Consider the following 21748-nt stretch of genomic DNA (forward strand, 5'->3'; position numbering starts at 1 on the left):
ATGGAGTGAATATAATGTGATAACTGATAAGAGAGGGGATTTGTGGAAAGAATTTGACTGGCCCTTTTCTATTTAAATAGTCTATACTCTATAGGAATGTTGAAAAATTAAAAGAGAAAAAAAATACACCATACACGTCAGGATAAAGAGTTGCGTTAGGCTACAATTAAAGCCATATTAAAAAAAAAAAATATTTTAACTTCCATTAATATATTAAACGGCATAATAACTAAACGTTTATCACATTCAAAGAGATAAAAATAATAAATAAATATTTAGTTAAAATTTTTTAATATGTATATATTATAAATATATACGGATATATACATAACTATATTATATATAATTAAATATTCATTTTAATAAATTTTTAAAAGTACAATAATAAATATATAAATAAAAATGTAAATTTGTTTTTTTAATAGGCTCTAAAATATAATATACTATATGTTTTAATATTATAGTAGATAAATTACTATATCGTACTCCACTTATAAATCGGAATTATCAAAAACACATAGATTCGATAGTATATAAATAATTATATTTTTCCATCCGTATATTGCATTGTATGCCATTATTATAATAATAATATAACAATTTCTTTAACAGAGTAGGTATTAAAGAAACCCTAAGCCATAGTAATTAAAGTGTAATAACATATCGCTAAAAAAAATATAATAATAATAATAATAATAATAATAATAATAGAATAAAAAATGAAGAACTTGTAGTATTTTAAATGTAAAAAAGATCGTTCCAAAAAAAAAAAAAAAAATGAAACAATACAAAATAACGCAGCATTACAAGTTCGAATTTGTTTGATAGGTATTTTTGTTTGTTTGGTTGAATTATGTACTTGTCTTCCTTTTAAAACAAGAGACCGAAGAGTTTTTTTTAATAATGGAGAAACAAAAAACAAATTATATGTACGTCTGTGTGTGTGATTCAATTACTTAGGCATAATTTATGTTGCTTCCTGCAAAAAAAAAAATATATATTCATTAATAATACGTTTTTAAAATAATTTTTATTAACAGATACTTCAACAGAAATGCAAAATCAATTAAATAACAAACAGTGAATTTTCTGTTAGTTTACAGAATGTCCTATAAGCTTATTATCGTTATTTTTTTTATAATTCATATTTTAAAGGTATTTTGATAAAATGTGACCTTTAGATATTAAGCCTACCTATAGATAATTGTATTATGTCTGTCGTAATAGGCCCTTCAAAATATGGCTAATAATAAGGGGTTTCTTTGGCTATAATATTCGAAATCTTAATGTGACCTATTATATAGAAAAAAAAATGTTTTTGTGGTTAGGTATTAATATTATAAACTTAGATTTGTAGAAATGTCGCTAGACACCCATAGAATGGGAAAATGTGTATGTTTATGAAGCTTAAAATTTGATTTTATAACGTTTTTTAGTTTTAGTGTCTGAAGTTGAAACCAACATTAACTTTTACTTGCTGAATGAATTTTTTATTATATGCAACATACATTTTAATTTTCAAATGTAACTTTGTATAGACAAAAGTTCTTGCAAGAAAAAACCTTCTTATTTTCTTGTTCAGACTTATTTTTTGGGGAATAATCTAAAAATTAGATTGATGGTAGACCTATCATGTACCTATAATATTTTAAGATCGAGAACCTTATATCCAACTTTTTATCAAGGATAACAAAAAAAACCAAGAACATAGTTGAGGCCATCAAAAGTAAAAATACACTACTTCACTTGATAAAGTTTGATCTATTATTTAATTACTAGATAAGGATTAAAATCGTTCACACCACTTTGATTTTTACCGTTTCATCATACTTGAGTGGTCTAGTAGATTAAGGCGGTGGAAATTCCGGCAAGCACTGTCGCGGGTTTGAAGCCAGCCACAAGCAGCTACTTTCACTAGGCGGGGCGATCTTTCAAGGAGAGACTGGTTGGGCTAAAATTGGCCAATATGCGTTTTGCGCTCAATTTGGCTATTGAAGAAAGAATTTAATACCCTGAACATGAAATGATGATAAGCAGACGTGGATCGCAACTGCAAACGGGGGATTATTGGTTAATTGATAATTATTGAATCAGACTCAAAATACATACTAAGGATGTTTGCATTTTTACCCCCCCCCCTTTACGGTCACGATTCACGTCTGCTAAAACCATTTCATGGTCAGGACATAAAATCCTATCTATAATGGCGGAATTGAGCATATTCGGCAATAATATCACCCCCCCTCCCCGTCAGAAACCTAATTGGTGCAAAATAAAAAATGTTCATTTGACAATGACCAAACAAACCGTTCCCGGAAAGTTTCATAATGCGCTATATGAATGAAAATGCCATTATTAATGTTGATTTTATACTTTTAATTTAGATATTTAAATGAAAATCGTTAAATAACAAATTTTTACTGTAGTTCACATTCGTATGTCCACAATATTGCTACAACATCCTTTGTTAACACATTTTACAGAAAATAGGTGTTTTGTACCACTATCAAACTACCTCTTAAAAACTTATTCTTATTACCTAGTTACTCACACTTTAATTATATTAAATCTAATTTAAAAAGTAAAAATATCCAATTCATAATGTGAAATTTTTAATTTAAGTTATATTTTTTTGAATTCAGGACACCGGTCGGCTGGTAAAATATATAAACATTTTTTATTTTGTGTAACTTAATTAATTAATTTCTCTTTTAACTTCACCCACTCGCGTGTGTTCATTCAACTCTAACTAACTACACTTTTGGATCATTTACTTAACATTTACCTATTTAATAAAACACTTCATTAATCGCTGCATACTAGAGAGTAAAATTATTTAACATTATAACCGCCCGTTTAGATTCTCGGCGTTGAAGTAAATTTATATAAGGTTTAATTAAATGCAGACACGAGATAGCCATCAGTCCTACTAGGATCCACTTACTTAACCCTATCGACGGCTGCTTAGTTTAGATTTTTCAACTAAACAAGCTAGCACATTAAAATATTATAGAAAAATATCAATACATTAACTCTATTAAACGTAGAAAACAATTATCACTTTATTAACTGCGGAAAGGGGACAAGTCCACTTTTTCTAATTTCTCAAAATAGACGAAAAACTATATAAATGACATGTCTTCTTTCTGCAGAAAAAAATCGTTAATATAACCTGTTTATTAATATGAAGAGTATTAAAATAAAACAAAAAAAAAAGCAAGGAAGTAGAAAATAATTGCTATTAAATAGCGTGTTTATTTTACAATATAGGGCTCATTACGCTCAATAAATTTCGCCCAACAGCGAACAAGGTTTTTTTATTCCGTCAACGAAAAAATCTGGCGGTTTTTCCTTTATGTACGACTGAATGTTTTTTACATTTGTAAGGATTATGTTTCTTATGCAAATACAATAATTATTAAAATGCCAATATTTCAATTGACTTCACTATACAATTAACTTTTTATCAACTACTATATTATAAGTTTGACAGCGTTAGTTTTTAATATTTACTGATCTTTTTATTTTATTTAAATAATATTTACAATCTATGCTACGAGGCATAATAAGCAAATAGTTACATTAATAAACAAGGGTCGTTCAAAAAGTAAGTTTCCCAAAGCTGTAGAAAAAAAACTACAAGGAATATCGATTTTTTTTTTTTTTTTTTAGATTCCTCGATACAAAAACTATTTTTCCACATAGTCACCGTTTTTTTCAACACATTTTTGTAGCCGCGATATAAGCTTTTTCAATTCTGCTTCATAGTCCGCCCCGCCACCTCCTTTAAAAATTTGTAGACTTTCACCTTGAGTTCGTTGTCGTTGCTGAAGTGATGACCGCCCAGGTGAACTTTTAATTTCGGAAATAGATAGTAGTCGCTAGTGGCAGTCTGGGGAATACGGTGGATGCAAAATAACGACGTCCCATTGGAATTTTCGAGCACCTCAACAGTCTTTCTTGTGCGTTGTCATGGAGGAGAAGGACACCTTTTGACAACTTTCCACGTCGTTGTTTTGGATTGCCTTTCGAAGGTCCGTCAATACTTGGCAATACCTATTAGCAATAACAGTCTCACCCCTGGGAAGGTAGTCAACGAGCAAAACACCCTTCTGCCTCTTCTACCCTGCCTGCTGAGTGGACAACTTTAGCTTTTTTGGGTGGAGGGGCCCCTTTCTTGTGCCAAACCATGCTCTGCTGTTTCGTTTCAGGTTTCGTAAGGTGTACCCACGTCTCGTCCCCAGTCACAATACGGTCCCAGATGGCATCTGCCTCCAAATCAGGCATTTCAAACAAATTTTGAGCCGTTTCAATACGTTTTTTTTTGTGATCAGAGGTCAGCCTGATGTCAACAAATGTTTAAAAGAGGGGGCGGGGGCGGACTATGAATCAGGAATGAAAAACGTATGTCGCGGCTACAAAAATGTTTTGAGAAAAACGGTGACTATGTGGAAAAATAGTTTTTGTATCGAGGAATCTAAAAATTAAATAGAAATTTCTATATTCCTTGTAGTTTTTTTCCTACAGCTTAGGGAAACTTACTTTTTGCACGACCCTCGTATATACAAAAAATAAAAATAAAAACAGTGATATAACATGAGAAGAGAGGCCATCCAGTGATAGAACCCTACGTTATATTTTTTTACTGATCTTCAGTTATATTTAATGGATACCACAACTTTATTTCATTAAAATGTTGACAATAATTGTTTATTTTATTTATAAGATTTTGTTTACTTGTATAAGAATTAAGAGATCAAATATAGATTATCAGTATAGAACAAATTTAGTGTGTTTATACATGACATTTCAAATACAATTTTAGCTTGGTGCTGGATTTACAATTATGTGTCTGTAATCGCGATAATTGTTTTTCTCTAGACCGATTTACTCAAGTAGCAGCTCTATAGATCCGAAATCGATGCGATTGATACTTTGGTGAGTCAAAAGTAGAAAAAGTCAACTTCTTCACCCCCAAAATCCGGAAAAATAAAAAAAAAAATGGCAATATTTTCAATTTTCTATAACAGCGAAAAACTATCCGGATCGAGTCAAAATTGTTAATATTATTCATTAGGCGCATCCTCCCTCTCCGCAAAGCTTGAATTTTTATTATTTTTTTTTGGTCGCAATTTTTATTTTAAATTGTTTTATATTACACTAACATGTTGTATGAAATAATTAACAATAAAGGTCAAGAAATATGCCTTTTATAGTAGTGTAGTTAAATATATTTTAAATTGGGTAATGACAATAAAAAACCCAAGCCTATTTTCTTTAAATTAATGATCTATATTTAAAATTCTCAATATTTACAAAATTAACATGCACTTACGCTTCATGGTTAAAAAATGAATGGAAATGGTGTACTCAATGGAGCTTGCTGTTGCGATTGTTGTTGAGCTTGCTGTTGTTGGTTTCTGGATTGATCCCATTCCAATTTTGGGTCAAACGTCATTTGGCCAGCAGTATGATGATTAGATGCCAGCAAATGATGAGCTTGTTCCATGTGACCATTAGAAGCAAACAAGGGCATAGTTTGCATCATTGCCGCATGGTGACTAAGATTAGCTCCCGTTAAGTGGTCTGTGGACTAAATAAACCAAAAAAATGCATCAACTATAGTAAAAATAACAATAATTATGACCATAGGTGGAATTGAAGATTTTTTTCGAGGAGGGGGAAGGATAGACATTTTTCAGCACAAACACTAATAATATATAATTATGATAATAGAACATGGTATTTCCTTTGAAATTAAAATATTTATTTTATATTTTACATACCTGATAGGTATCAAAAAGATTATGTTCATCTGGCATAGGTAATCTTGGACCTAATGGAAAGTTAACAGGTGGTGGTGGGGGCGTTCGGAAAAGGTCATGATGAGCCCATTGCATTTTCATATCAGGCCAATTGCCTTGATGTTGTTGATGGGGATTTTCTCCAATTAGGTTTTGCTTCCACGCTCTTTCAGTTCCAATTGGTTTTGGCGGGGCTTTGCGTTCATCGAGATTTGGAGACATATTTGGTGGACTTGCAGTGGCTTCTAATCCTGCAAAGATTTCTGCACTTCCATTTACAGGATGCAGAGTAGGTCGGCCAAACGGTGGTGGAGGCTGATTGATGAAGTGGGTCCACCGATTTGGATTGTTAGGTGCTACTCTTAAGTTAGGTAATTGTTGTTGAAACTTTTGTTGATATGGCATGACATTTGGAACCATAGGGGGTTGAAGAAAGTTTTGCGGTACTTGATTGTTGTAAACTTGTTGAGGCTGTACCACGTTTTGATTTGATTTAATAGTTGCAAAATCAGGTGCTCGAGGGTTTAGCCTTGATCGCTCAACATTTATTTGTGACGACTGATGAGACTGCTCAGTCATGTAGGCATGTTGATGGTAAGGTTCAGACTGAGGTTGTTGAACATTCGATTGAACATTTGAACTGTTATTATACTGTGATACCGGAGAACACATTGGAGGTGTAGTTGTACGACTTCCATTGGCACTTCCTGTACTTGCCCCTCCAGTTTTAGATGAAATTGGCGATGACAAACCTATCCCTCTGTATCCAGGAGCCTTGGAAGCATCTGCCATAGGTGGATCTGTTTCTAAATATTTTTTAGGCTGACCAATTGCACCAATTGATGGCGTTACAACTGGTACATGATTACCTCCTGTGAATGTTACAGTGGGTTTTTGCCCTCCACATTCTCCATCTCTACCCCACATAGTTTGAACAGATATCTAGAAAAAAAAATTGATACAAAATTACATTTAAGTCATTTGAAGTGTTTATAGATTTATATACCTTAGAAAAAGAATCAAATAACGAGTATTCCGATGCATCTACCACTTGAGGTTTAATTTGTGGTTGGGGAGGTAATGGCGCACTGCTAACCATTGGGGACACAATTGCCACTGGGTGATGAGGTGCAGATAACTCTTGTTGAGGTTTCAGTTGAGCAAGAGGTACAGCATTGGTAGGTTTGGTTATCATAGTTATTGATGATGCCGACACATTGACCGACGAAGGTACACTAGATACACTCGTAGAAGCAGTGGATGCTGGCGTTACAAAAGCAGGCTGTACAACTTTTGGAGGCAATGGTTGTGGCTGTTGTTGGGATTTAGGAGCTGGATCTGAGGAAGATATTATAGCATTGGTATAGGACATCGTTGGTTTAACTGTGCTTGTCGTAATCTTCTTTTCACCTGAAAATTAATTAATTAATTAAATACAAAATACTTTAAATTAATTTTCTTAATTGCTAAAACTGTAATGATTTAATTACCTGCAGCTACAGCAGCAACAGTTGGACGAGGTCCATTTACAGAGATTGTAGGCTTTATCGTCATTGAAGCAATAACTGCTAAAAATAATTAATTTAGTTTTAATTTAAATTCAATGGATGAACTTCATTTAATTCAATTTATTATATTAAGATCAATTTACTTGGTGCTTGTGGTTTAGAAGTGGAAATTGACACTGGTTGACTTACAACTAGTTTCTGTGATACTGCACTGGCAGTTTTTGCTTTTGCATTGTTCTAAAAAAAAAAAAAAAAATTAATAATTTTTTTGTAACTACTTAATTATAAAACATATATTAATTAAAAATAAAATTCATGTTTTAATTACCACAGATTTATCCCAAGCACTTGTCACTTTAGGATTCTTAGCAATTACACTCATGATATTTACTTCAGGGTCTTTAATGAGCATAGCAATTAGATCATGTGCTTGTTTGGTAACCTCTGTTGACCCTCTGTTTAAAGAAAGAATACAGTATTAATAAATGTACAAAGCTTTAGTTTTACAAAAATGAATTTACATACTTAATAGTTATTATTCTTTCTCCTTGTCCTTTACTTTGATTGTCAACTTCAATTAATGCACCAGTAGAAGCTCTTATGGCATTTATATTACTACCGCCACGCCCAATCACACGACTAATTGCATTTAATGGCACTGACACCTTTTTACTTCTATATGGGGATGCAAGATATCTGGTTCGCACAACTTCTTTCCAACCTTCTTCTCGTCCTCGAGTTTGCTTCACAGGACTAATATTTGATGTTTTGGCACCAACGTGTGTATATTCTTCAGCTCTAAAATAAATAATAAAAATATATGTAATATAAGTACACTTAAATATAAATAACAAAAAAACATGATAGAATACTAGTTTTCATTCTACACCACAATTGGCAAAGTATACAAATTTACTACTCATATTTAGACCTAAAAATGTATTGCCTTGTACCAACACTCTCATAATATAATAATTTTGCTTTTACTTACTGTTGTTTTTTATGTTTTGTGAGAAAATTTTCATTTCCCGTAGCTTCAAAATCTTCACGCGCAGCAGGATTTTGAGTAGATTCGAATACCATATTATTGACTACTTTATTTCCTTTATAATTATTGGATTTACTTGATTCTTTACGAGCATTGGCCATATTGTTATTATTACTATTAGCAGATTGTTGTATTTTAGCTTTAGACAATGATGATGTTGATGATAACGGAGTTGCTCTTGAAACAGTTTGTGATGTTTCAGATTTTGAAGAAATAACTGTAGTGGTCTTTGAAGCAGTTGAGTTCACTTGGGTTTTTTTCTCCTATAATTAATAAATAAATTATTATTAAAAATTATAAATACAATATGTAGATTCTTTGTTAATTAATACATACTTTATTTGATTTGACTTGTGTGGAATTGATTTTAGAAGTATTTGTTTGAGTGGCAGCTGAAGTAGTTGCTAATTTTACGTTTGTAGTCATAGCAGCTTTACTCTCTGAAGAAGCTGTTTCTTTGTTTTTCTTCTTTTTATCTTTCTTACTGGCATTTGTATTTTGGGCCTGAGTAGCTGTTCGAGCAGCAGCAGCAGCATTTTTGGCATCAGTACTACTACAGCTTCCTTGACTGTTAGCATCAATTCCACTATCGCCCTCTTCAATATCAGCTAGTATAACACTGCTCAAAACAGTTACTTTACCTTTTTTCTTTAAGTCAACTTTTTTCTTCATTTCTACCAATACTGAAAATGTATAAAATATTAATATCTATTAATTGGTAATTATGCTCACAAACTAGATGTTGCAGTAAGCAGGTTATAAAGGACACAGACATTCATTAAGAGGCGGCTAATAAAGAGAAAATATGTATTTTTCAAACCACTTAGTTTTAAAAATTACTATCAATATGTAACTACAAATATGAACAATTAATAATGTATTTTAAAATAATGAAATGAGAAAAACTCGCAATTGAAATTGTGAGTTTTTCCTATTAAAAAAATGTGTGTAGTACAAGCATAAATTATGTAATGAATTAATACCGAAGGCTCAAGTTTCCATGATTCATGTAAATAAATTAAAAAAATTTATCAAATGTCATATTTTAATAGAATTTTTCAGAATAATATGGCAATCAAATTTAATATTTGGGGATATTAGAACCTTATTAAAAAAAAAAAAATGTAATATGCGAAAATGATCAAAACAATTTTCAAAATTGAAACAGTGAGTTATTTCCATATAAACATTTTTTAGTATAATTTGCATGGCCCTTAACAATAATTAATTTGATGCGACTAAATTTTAGTACACTTTCTCCTACCATTTTATAATGAAATCATCATATTTTAATACAAATTAAACAATAGTTCCAACTAAATTTTACTCTACAAAATTTGTTAGTTGAAAATTTTAAGTAGTGAACTTCAAGTTAAAATTTATATTGTTTAACATCAAAGCATTAGCTATTTTATTTTACTTTAGCACTAGATAGGCTATAGCTCAGATTTGTAGTTGACAAAAATGTAAATCTGGTTCTAATGATAAAAAAAATTAATACTTTTTTTATATCATATAACCTATACATTTTTTTTTTCATATTAAGTATACAAAGTTAATAGTTCATACAAATGTTTTTTTACTATTGAATTATTTTATTAAAATTAATTTTTTAGTATAATTATTTATTATTCTTTAATTAAAAGTTGTGAATAATAATTATTCGAATACATTTGTTTGTATACAAATAAGAATTGGCACAACTCTGCCTTCAACTTTATGTTGGGTAGTATTAAATTACATTTATATATTTATTTAATTTTTCATACATTTCAGAAATATACCCATTATAGTCTGCGACACGAAAAGTGGTGGTTGGCTGCTGTCGTACCCCAGCTTCACGTACCGCGTGAAGCTGTATCACGAATAATACCTACAGCAAGCTATTGTACAATTTCAAACTTTGCATCCCTTATTTTTTTTTTCATGCATTCATTGTAGAATCATTTTTAAAATATTTTAAAAGGCGCGCAAATTATTTGACAACCACTATTGCAAAAAATCCGCTTGGTGACGGTCACACGCCACTTTTCATGTCGCGGAATATAGTCTCTAAAAATATAGCCATATAACATACTCTTCTAAAAATGGTTCTTTCCCAATCATTGATAACTATTTTTATGTTTTACACTCAATTTTGTAGTTTCAGCTACTCACTCACTATTGGTTATTCAATACCCAATTTGCAAATTGTTAAATAATTAATTAAATCAAACCTTTAACGGGCACTTCTTCCTCTTCATCTTCATCTTCTTCTTCCTCTTCATTTTCTTGGCTTTCATTTTGATCTTCAGGTGGTTCCTCTTCATCATTATTCTTTTTACCGCTCTTTGCTTGTTTCTTCTTCTTTTTCTTCATTTTGCGACGAGCTGCTGAAGCTTTTTTTAATTCTTCTTTTGTTTTTTCCATGTCTAATTCTTCTAATAATATTGAAGCATTTTTATTAGCTCTAGCTGCTTGTTGATCTTTTGATATTCGAATAGCAACCATACATTCTTGGCATTTATCAATAGACTCCTTAACATACATAAAATGGAAATATACTTCAGGTAAACCCAATTACATTATAATACATTTAATAGTTGTTATTATGTCATACCTTATCACTTAATGTAGCGATAAATCGTGTCATTTCTTGATCACTAGGAAATTGGGATACATGGTTCACCATCCATTTAACAACTTTAACGTGACCTTTGCGAAATGCAGCCATAAGACAGGTAACTTTCCTATTATCTTGGGAGTCAATATTGGCACCGACTTTATAAAGTAATTCAATTACACCTAAGTGACCTCCATTTGCAGCTAACCAAAGAGGAGAATTTCCTTTTTTGTTTTTTACTTCAACGTACGCGTTTCTAAGTAATAATATATTGATAAAATATTAGAAATAGAGAAAATAATAAGAAATCTATTAAAAACATAATTCTGAAGTTTGTTGCCATAATACTCACTTTTCTAATAACAACTCAACGAATCGCACATGGCCTTTATCAGCAGCAATTGTGAGTGCAGTATCCCGAGAAGATGGAACTGGATTGGCGTTAACATCAGCTCCCTTGTCTATTAATACTCTACCTACTTCTACATAACCGCCACTAGCAGCTTCCATTAACGGAGTTAGTCCAGTCTACAAAAACAAGTAAAAAAATAAATAAAAATATAAGATTATAGTAAACAGTACACCCAAAAAATTGTTTAACACATGTTTAAAATTTAATTGATAAATTATTTTATAACTCAAATTTCTCATGATGGACATTATGAAGATACAATTTCCAAAATTATACATTCCTCTTAAACAATTACAATGTAGTCGTGGAATTTTTGAGATACACTATACATGTTTTTTAATTAAGCATTAATTATGTTTGCTTTTTTAGAAGCTAACTAAAAATATTTATTTCAATATTGTAGTAATATATTACCTTAGCTCTGTGTTCCACATTAGCCTTTCTGTCCAACAATAAAGAAACTACTTCGTGTCTCCCTTGAAAACAAGCTAAAGTAAGAGCTGTATTCCGATTTGTCTCAATCTGAGCATTGATATCACTTCCCATATCCAACAAAAGTTTAACGGCAGCTACAAATTAAGTAATTTTGAATATTGTTGATTATTATAATTCAAATAATTATATCTCAAACTAACCTGTGTGACCATTCATGGCAGCCAACATTAAAGGCGAGATTCCTAATTTAGAACCGGTTCGGGAATTTATTTCAGCCCCATTATTTAATAACAATTTTATTATATTAACATATCCACCAGATGCTGCTAAACTTAGAGGAGTATAGTCTGATACATTTCTGTGTTCCTTGTTGGCTCCTCTTTGTAGTAATAGTTCACAAACCTATAAAACGAAGTATTTGATTAATAACAACAAACAATTTTACACATTTAAAAAATATATACTTCATAACGGCCACCAGAACACGCCAAAGACAAGGGTGTATCTTTAGTTCGTTCAGACTGTGCTTCCATATTGGCTGCATTGTTCAATAGGATTTCGACAATTTTATCAAAGCCTCCTGTAGCTGCTAATATTAACGGTGTAAACCCTTTTTTGTCTCTGTGTTCAATATTCGCACCCCTCACTAGTAATAATTTTACCAACTCCTCATGCCCCCCCGCACAAGCAACAGTAAGGGCTGTGTCGTGGTTGCTTTCTGTTTGAGAGTCCACATTGATGCCATATGATATATCTGCATCACTTCCGTAAGATTCACCGGTGGTTGTAGAGAATCCTATAAATGAAAAAAGTTCATTAAAATTTAACTATAGGAAATTCAATTTTATGTAATTAAATCATTCTCAATATGAGAGATAAAAGAAATTGTTGTCTTACTAGAGCTGGCAACATCCGATTGGGCAACAGAGTTGGACGATTGGGTGTTATTTGACCCAGATTGGGGGGCCAAACTTGGTGGCTGGGGGCGAACTTGATAGCGCGCCTTTTTACCTTTATTTGTTGTGGTTGTCGTAGCAGTGGTAGTTGACGTATTTGTTGCTGAACGCTTATTAGATGTCACAGATTCTGAAGGTGTTTGAGTAGCAGCTGCGACTTGTGTTGGCACACAGTTATTTGGGCTAGGTATTGCTACAGTTGGTTGGGTGGTCGTTTCATCTAATTATTAAATTATAATTGTTAACGTTATGGTGATACAAAAAATTAGACAATATATAATAGATACCTAAACTAAGTTGTGATACAGCTCCTGCAAAATTAGATATGTCTTTCGGAGATAGTCTAAAATCAACGGATGTTTGGTGGTTTTGTACATAATTCTGTAATAAAAATAAAAATTAAGTTATATAAAATCAATGGCATCATTATCAAGTTTAAGAAGCCTTTAAGACCCAACGCTGCCATCATGAGATGATGGTTTTTAGACAGATTCATTGTCTGAGACAGATCGTCAGGCCGATGCCGGAGAGGGGAATGGCGGTTCCTTTTCACCGGACGATTGCTCGCCCGGCAAACAGAGTGCCTGTGACAGTGTCGAGCCAGTGACAGTGAGCGCTAACACACTGCCACCTTACCCACTCGGTCACTCCTCCTCGTTGTCAAAAATCAAAGGCAAATAATTTTAAAATTTATGTTTGATTATGCTAGCTTTTAAACAAGACTCCAGATAAAATTCCAGACAAAAATCACATTTATCTCTTTTACATTTTTTTTTATCATATTATATATTTTTTTTATTAGGATATTTTTTCCAAAACTTGAATAGAGTAACTCCATAAAAAAAACAATGTATTTTAAACTTTTTATTATTTAATATGATTGCCCAATTTTGGAAATTTTTTTTATTATTTAACTAAAAATAAAAAGTAAAATGTAATTTTTGTTCAGAACATTACCCATACCATTTAAGATACAGAAACTACTTACTTTAAATGATTGAGAGGGAAATGTTAGTGTAGATTCTGAAGGTGAAGAATTTACATTGATACGATAATTTTGAATTTCTTTTTGAAGTCGTTCATCAATAGGTACTAAATATAACAAAAATTGTTTAATACAAATTTATAGATTATAAATAACAGTATAGTTAGCTATTACTTACAATTTGATATTTCTTCAAGAGTAAGAGTCTCGCTAACTAAATTTTCAATTAGGTCTGCATCAATACAGTTGAATGTTTTAAAATCAATGTGGGAATTATCTTCACCGGGTATAGGTAGAATACCCGCAGAACCACGAGGTAAACTGTCATGAATTGCACCAGACAATGGTGGTAACAAATTTTTCACCATATTATCAGGAAATTGAAGATGATCTTTGCGAACTTTCATAAGATGTTCTTTCATTAATGAAGTAATCATCAAATTTTTTAGACTTTCGTGACCATCATCACATTTAGCTGTTTGTTCTTCACAAAATTTAATCATTCGAGCAGCTAATTCTTTATCACATCCATCACCAGAGTGTCTTTCAATAAACTAATTTTAAATTTAAAAAAATTTAAATTATTTTTGTTTAATTAATAGAAACTTATCTGTAAATATTTTGATGTTACACTTAAAAAAAAGTTATTAATGCATGACATACTTCTGCCTTATACTGAGGTTTCATAGCCGCCACTCCAGCCATTACCCCTCGGGCGTAATTGGCATCCAATGTTGCTTGAGAAGGGTTATTAACATTTAGGTTTCCCGGAGAAGGCTGAGCTGGTTTCTTTTTGAATTTAGCTTTAATTTTTGGTCTATCGCTTATAGCTGTAGTTTGCACTACATCTGAACTGGTAGACACGGGTTGACTAGGGCTAGCTTTGGACGTATCTCCTAATTAGTGAGCAAATGAATTAATTTTGGTTTAAATTATTATTTATTTTGACACTTTTTAAGAAAATTAATATTATTTAAAATTGTATTTTTAGTATTATTTTACCTGAGTTTGAACCACTAGACGATGTACTAGAATCTAAAACTCCAGGTGAAGAAGCAGGCAACGGAGGTGGTGTAGTCATCAATGTGGCCATTGAAAGGCTTCCATTTTCTTTCAACTCCTGTTCGACTCTCTAAATTATAAGTAAAAATTCAAATAAATATTTTGTAATTAAAAAAAATCTATTATTAATCAAATACTAAGAAAAAATAATATCCAATACCTAATTTTGTTAACAAACCGTTTTAATTTGATGTTGTATTTACGCTAATAATAATTTGCTAATCAACAGAAACTTTTTTATTATTGACATTAAAAATGTATGATTTATTATATTTCACAGATTTTTAATTTAATTAAATTTAATAATAATAATATAATTGAATTTGAATGTTTATACGTATTGAAAGTATGTTGAAAGAAGCAATGATATATGTGATGAGGGGAAAGGGACCAGTCAGAGAATTACTAGAAGAAACTGGAGCAGACTGCGGGGAGCTGGCTTGTATAATATAAAGAGTGATAGAAGGAAATAGTTTTGGCTGCCAAGAACCTAAATGGCTCGTTAAGCCTAAAAAATAAATTGGTATAATTATCTATAATACTGCTGACTGATATATTTTTAATATATCATTTATATAGCATGAAGAGTTTAATATAGGCAAAAACAAACTTAAACAAAAGTTCCTAACCTTTTATTATTAATAATATCAAGAAAATTGGTAATAGCTAACCTTTAAGTCCTCAGCTATTTGTTGTCTTTTAAATAGCTGTTGCTCAATGGCTGCAGTATTAATAAGAGATTTGGCCGTTGGGGTATTGTTCTTAGTAGGTGTATTATCTTTATGCGTTTCTATTTTAAACTAAAATAAAACATTAATATTACAACAAACTATTATAAAAAATGCTATGATTTTCGCTATATTCATATAAGTAAATTTTAATGAATACCATAATAAAGATTATTTGTATTATTAAAAACCGAGATTATTTATTACTTAACTATAATACAACCAATAGTTTTTTCTTAATTGATAGAAGTAGCAATTAGTCTAAATTGCATTAAATTGATTAATTATCCAAATAATTAATATTAATTAAAATAATATATGTAACAAGTTATATAAAATGCAATTGTCAAGTAGTATTATGAATTATGGATGATCAAGATTTTGTATCTTGTAACAATGTAAATTTCTGATTAAAACTATAATATAATGATTTATTGAAATAATTAAAATTTATTTTTATTTAAAAATAACTTACTTGAAGGTCATTTGTTGCATTAGGTGTGTTTAATTGTGCCTTCCTAATCATAGCTTTTTGTATACAAGAGTTAACATTATGCTTAGCATTAGGTCCATAACTCTCAACTATTCTTCCTGCAATAGCATGAGCCTTAGACATTACTTGTACTTCAGACAAAGTAGATTCATCAACAATTGGTGTCTCTTGAACTGGAGTACCGGGTACAGGTGATACAGGAGGTGTCAGCATCACCGAATGGGGATAATCTAATAACAATTTAACAACATTGGTATGGCCCCCTTTGGCAGCCTCAATGACCATAGTCGAATTGTCTTTGAGCTTATGGAAGGGATCGGCTGAATGGGCTAGCAGTAATTCAACAACAGCCAAGTGTCCTCCAGCACAGGCAAGAGATAAAGGAGTATGATCATTACTGACAGTGACTCGGTTAATTTCAGCATTTTTAGAAATGAGAAACTGGACGGTACATAGGTGACCTGCTCGACAAGCTTTCATCAAAGGTGTACGACCTCCTTCAGATTCGTGTTCCTAGTGATACAATCAATTATTAACTTTGTTTTGTAATAAAAATAAAAATTGTTACATACGAGATTAGCACCAAACTGCAGTAACAAATCAGCAACATCGGTATGACCATTCTCACAAGCATAAGTCAATGCTGTATCAGCAGATGTTGTCTGAGCGTGTACATCTGCACCACATTCTAATAAATATCTGACCAAATCTAAATGACCCTCTTGAGCTGCCTCCATAAGTGGTGTCGATGCTCCTAGTTCCAAGATTGCACCATTTTTAATTAGAAAATCAGCTACATCCAAAAAGCCACCACAACATGCTAATGTCAGGGCAGTCTCTTGAGTTTCTTCAGTCTGTGCATTTATGTTAGCACCTAAAATAAAAATTGAATAAGTAACCTAAGTAATAATTTGTATGAAAAAATTATGCTTGATGTGATGCAATATGTTTAGCCTTTAAAATTCTACATAAATATACATTTTTTAATTTTATTTACCTTTACTTAGTAAAACAGATACCATATCTTCATGGCCCTCTCGGGCAGCTTCCATAAGAGGAGTGTAGCCTTCATCGTTAACTTCTTCAATATTTGCACCTCGTTCAATTAACAATAAAGCCAGCTCAACATGTCCTCCGCACGCTGCTAGAGTAAGTGGAGACTCAAAACTATCAGTTGGCATGTTCACTTGAGCGCCAGAATCCAACAGAAGTCTAGCAACCTCAACATGACCATCCATCGAAGCCTCCATTAAGGCAGTGTGCATTTCATCTGTTTTATGTTCCTAAAAAAAAAGACGGTTTAATCAATAATACATAATTGGCAATTTAAAAACTTAATTATTAAATGACAAAGTATTACTTGGTCAGCTCCAGCAGCTAATAAAAATCTGACCATTTCTAAATGACCTTTATAGCATGCCAATGTTAGAGCACTTTCTTTAAATTCATTTGAATGGGTATTTATACCAGCTCCGTGTTCTAATAATATCTATTAAATAAGTAAATTGGTTATAATACAAAATTTTAGGAAAAAAAACCGCAAAATTACTTTTGCCACCATAACATGGCCTGCGCTTGCAGCTTCCATAAGAGGAGTATGCCCATTTTCATTGTGGTCTTCTACATTTGCTTCGTAATTTAAAAGCTCTTTTACAGTGTCAACATGACCACCAGCACATGCATACATTAATGGAGTATTTCCTGTAATAGAAAAAGAAAATAATATTTAATTATTTAATACATAAAATGTATTTAAAAATTGTAAACAACAAACCAGTGGATGATAGAGCATTCACATCAGCGCCATGAGCAAGTAATAATCTTACAATCTCAACAAAACCTGATGAGGCTGCCTCCATAAGCGGCGTACAGTCTCCTTTAATACCCCGGTCTTCAACGTTTGCTTGCATTGCAAGTAAAACCTAAGCACAAAAATTGAAGATATTTATATACTATGAATAAAAATGTAAAGAAGAAGTAGGATGTTAAATTTATGGAAAATATTTAAGTTGATAAAAATGTTCATGACTATTAAGTAAAATGTAAGCTAAATAATAACATAATTTGCCTATCGATTTTAAAATTAACTGATAAGCCCCTAGTTTAACTATATAATAAAATTGTTTATAACCATCAGCTTACGTGACTTATCTCTTTAAAACAAAATTAATGATCTGATGATATACTTATTATTATTTATTACTTTTATGGTAGTTATTTGTGTTAGTCGCTTACCTGAGCTAATTCGTAATAACCTGCTGAGCAAGCTAGGGACAATAGACTTTCACCTTCTTCAGAAGTTTCATGAACAGATCGGCCTTCAGTTAATAATTTTCGAACAGCACCGACATCACCTTCATGGCATGCTTCAACTAAGGTCCTAAAATATTTAATAAGGACATAGATAATATTTTTTTTCTTTAATTTTGATGAATATTTTTTAAACTTACTTATTATCGTTTTTGGTTTCCGCTCTCATCCGCGTGAGTGCTGCAGCCGCTTCGTCCAAGGCACAAGAAACACTATTCGTTAGTTTTCGCAGCACTTCAGGGTCAGTGGTGGTCTCGATTGGAACTCCGAGTTTATTAAGACCTAAACCACACACGTTTCCACCTGTTAGTTAATTTTATAAAACAATATTGCATTTTCAGTTTAAACATACTTCTTTTTTTGTCACTTCTAATTATAAAATGGTACATACTTGGCCTGAGCATAGAGCCTGCTGCTTGGAGAAGAGCTTCTAATTGACGATGGGTATCAGGATCCCCTTCTATACTTTGTTCGGTGTCTGTATCATCAGCAGCTATTAGAAAGGTTGAATTTAATCGGGTATTAGGGTCTTCACATAGATCGTCTTGATCAAGACCAAATGATCCAACCTGAATATTAATTAAATAAGATATAAATACTAATGCTAAAAGTTAAGCACATAATGGTAAAAAAAAATTCAAATTTATTTAAAATTAACACTTAATAAACACATAGGTTCAGATTCAATACCAATTAGAATCTGAACATAAGGTAATATAACATTTCTAATATAACCGATTAAAAATGAAGATTATTTAAGTGTGTGATAGGTTGGCTAGCAACTGCTAATTTTTATATTATTAAAATACAAACTGACTAAACACAAACCAAAACAAGATGGAATTAGGTTTCTTATCGCTATTTGTTACCCGAGAAGGGTTGTTAGTCTACTACCATTAGGGAATGGCAACTCTGAGTCAAAGAAACAGAGCTACTCTTATTTGAGTGCCAAACTGGCAACAATAAGAACTGCACAACGTGTTACTTACTCGTTCAACTTAAAGAGTATTGCAAATTGCTATTAACTTCATCAAACTAAGCTATTGTGAAAGGGATGGTAAATTTGTATATTTTAGAATGAGAACTAATTCACTTTACCATGGCGGTTGAAGGGAATCACCCGTTGTCACCTATGATTACACATGGAGAAATTTGCAAATTTCAAGTAGCTATAGCTTTTAAACTAGAAAAGTCGGCCTAATTTTGACGTCAGATTCGTAATCAGTGTAAAAATAACACTATAAAAAAGATTTTATACTAAAATGAAAAAACAATCTCATAAAAAGGGTGTCCGGTAAAGTGAATTTAGGCCTTAGAATGTTACACATAAGGTAGACAAATAATAAGTTGACAATTTGGGTTAGAAATATAATAAAACGCCCAAAAACATATCCATGTTAATATATTAATTTAGGATGAAATACAACATTTTGACTGGCAACAAAACATTTAAAAAGTATCACCATTACGATGACAAAATGTGTTTCCAAGGTAGAACCTAATTAATAGTTGTACATGTTATTCAAGCATTAACTATTTAAATACACTACCTGGGTAAAATAAACTGTATGAAGGGTAATAATATTTAAGGATAGTACAATATTTACCAACGCTAATTGAAAGTTTCCAACTCTACAAGATTAGTTAATTCAACAAATTTTTCTCGATCAAAAATTGCAGTTAATATATTAGTAAATATCCCATCTGTGTGAGAACACAACGCGAACGTGCACACGATGTAAATGGACAAAAGCGTAAACGTATTTGCTAGTAACAGTATGGGAATAGCTAAAGTGCGGTATGTATCATGAACATTAGAAAATCTCAATACGATTGACCCCTCCGACTGGAGGAAAAACAACACACACATATAGCGCCATTGTTATTGATGGTATATAGAAAAAACAGTAGTATAACATACGACAAATGTAACTCAACTGTGGGCATGGACACAATAATAGTGAATTCCGTGGTATACGACGTTTGAATAGAATACGTCGATGTCCTCTCACTGTGTACACATATTTTAATTGACGAGAGAAAATATTTAAAAAAATGACTTATGGTTTTTTAGGTTAGGTTGTCATGCACACACATCACACACACACACACACTCACTCACACATTTCCCCTCACCATGCCTAGACTGGGCGGAAACCAGTTGGGACAAAGGGTGCCCCCTCGGCAGGTTGGAATGTTTTGGGGGGGAAGACGTATGGGATTTTCTTACCGAAAACCCCCGAAAGGTCATACGGTGACGTCACATACGAGGAAAATAATAATAAAAAAAGTACCGTGCTGATTTGTAATCTCGCCACTATCACGGGATAATATTTTTATATAAAAACGTATTGCGTACTTCGGATACTTCTTCCTCGGAACCGGACGACCCGGACAAGTACAATTGGTCGGGTTCGTCGTACTCTTCGTCTTGGTACTCCGACTCGGACACCGACTGTAATCTCTTGTCGATGCAATTGTTGTCCGAGGGCTGGACGGCGGGTGTCGGGGGCGTGAACGATGAGGGGCCGGCTGACGACGGTGCAGCCGTGGCGTTTCCACCGCCGTCACTAGCTGATGTGGGTATTTGTTCCATGACGACGTTTATTCGGCTCCTGTTGGAAGGCCGACGGTCGCCCTTTTTCTTTAATTTACCGATGTTTGGGCACGCGCAGTATCACACACATATACACACACGCTGTAGTTGTAATCCCAAGCGAACGACGGCGCACACGAAAAAACGCTCACTACTGCTAGTGTTTCTGTATTATATTATACTATTATACTACTGAGTACTGACTACGGTACCGCTGCAATGACCCGTGCGCGACCACGATTTCAATGGCCCATTACGACGACGAACGACCCTGCGGTGTTTTTTCACGGGTAACACTATTGCTGGCGGTCGAAATGCGCCCGGTATGCGTGCGTGGGGGGGCGCGATTGTACGTTTCGGGGGAGTTTCTATCGGATTCGATCAGCGTTTCTTCTCTATGAATTATCAAAGGCGAGTGAGGATTGCGGAAAAATAGTTTGCCATGTCTACGCCAGCGCCGCCCCTCTACTAGAAATCGACGGCTCATTTTGAAACTGCCGGACACGATAACGCCATCTATACGTTTTTGACAGAACTTCCAAACGTAGACGACGTTATCAGCACTGATAACCCGGCTGTTATCATAAACGCGACTAATATAACATGGATCCTCAATGAAAAATAACAAGTTCCATAATTTTTCCACGAGGAGCGCTAGCAGTATCTCACTTTTTCATATTTTCAGATAAGATTCTTAACTCTTGTGGCTGCATTTTCATAGCTCGTTATGCAACCATCTATCTATAGCCGTGGCATAGATAGATGGTTGCTGTATAATATACTAAAATGGGAATTCGAATGAGCACGTG

The 21748-nt window shown here is 32.7% G+C and overlaps 1 protein-coding gene across 8 annotated transcripts; it reads right to left on the reverse strand.

Annotated features, from left to right (window-relative positions):
- Positions 1-741: 741 nt before the first annotated feature.
- LOC126839109 (ankyrin repeat domain-containing protein 17) lies at positions 742-21359 on the reverse strand. Of its 8 annotated transcripts, none has more exons than XM_050574144.1 (33): positions 20703-21359; positions 18735-18912; positions 18484-18625; positions 18269-18413; positions 17808-17955; positions 17583-17734; positions 17394-17522; positions 17031-17316; positions 16606-16907; positions 16016-16546; positions 15484-15612; positions 14753-14882; positions 14414-14646; positions 13929-14304; positions 13754-13857; positions 13053-13146; positions 12707-12985; positions 12274-12605; positions 12010-12211; positions 11789-11943; positions 11315-11490; positions 10960-11218; positions 10577-10877; positions 8697-9043; positions 8304-8623; positions 7838-8110; positions 7641-7767; positions 7456-7549; positions 7295-7372; positions 6811-7214; positions 5787-6746; positions 5336-5593; positions 742-979 (listed from the first exon to the last, which is right to left on the reverse strand). In XM_050574144.1, the coding sequence occupies exons 1-32, from the start codon at positions 20937-20939 to the stop codon at positions 5345-5347; spliced, it is 7872 nt and encodes a 2623-aa protein (XP_050430101.1). In that variant the 5' UTR covers positions 20940-21359; the 3' UTR covers positions 742-979; positions 5336-5344. The 8 variants fall into 8 exon arrangements, with proteins under 8 accessions (XP_050430101.1, XP_050430102.1, XP_050430100.1 ...); XM_050574145.1 differs by having other exon boundaries at positions 12821-12985; positions 18484-18646; XM_050574143.1 differs by having other exon boundaries at positions 7295-7369; positions 18484-18646.
- Positions 21360-21748: the final 389 nt, after the last annotated feature.

Source organism: Adelges cooleyi, unplaced genomic scaffold (genome assembly GCF_023614345.1).
Source record: "Adelges cooleyi isolate 19-005CV unplaced genomic scaffold, UGA_ACOO_1.1 ACOO_flye_CR_arks_rails_tigmint_CR_PRNA_30, whole genome shotgun sequence".
Classification (NCBI taxonomy): Eukaryota; Metazoa; Arthropoda; class Insecta; order Hemiptera; family Adelgidae; genus Adelges; species Adelges cooleyi.

Bases quoted from the DNA above. Each gene is read 5' to 3' on its own strand.
- LOC126839109 (XM_050574142.1), bottom strand. From the start codon at position 20,939: ATGGAACAAATACCCACATCAGCTAGTGACGGCGGTGGAAACGCCACG. The intron at 17,735-17,807 runs GTTTGTTGTTTA...TTTCTATTACAG, and splicing joins GAATGCTCTATCATCCACTG to GAAATACTCCATTAATGTAT. The intron at 15,613-16,015 runs GTAAGTTATTTT...GTTTTATTTTAG, and splicing joins ATGCAACAAATGACCTTCAA to TTTAAAATAGAAACGCATAA.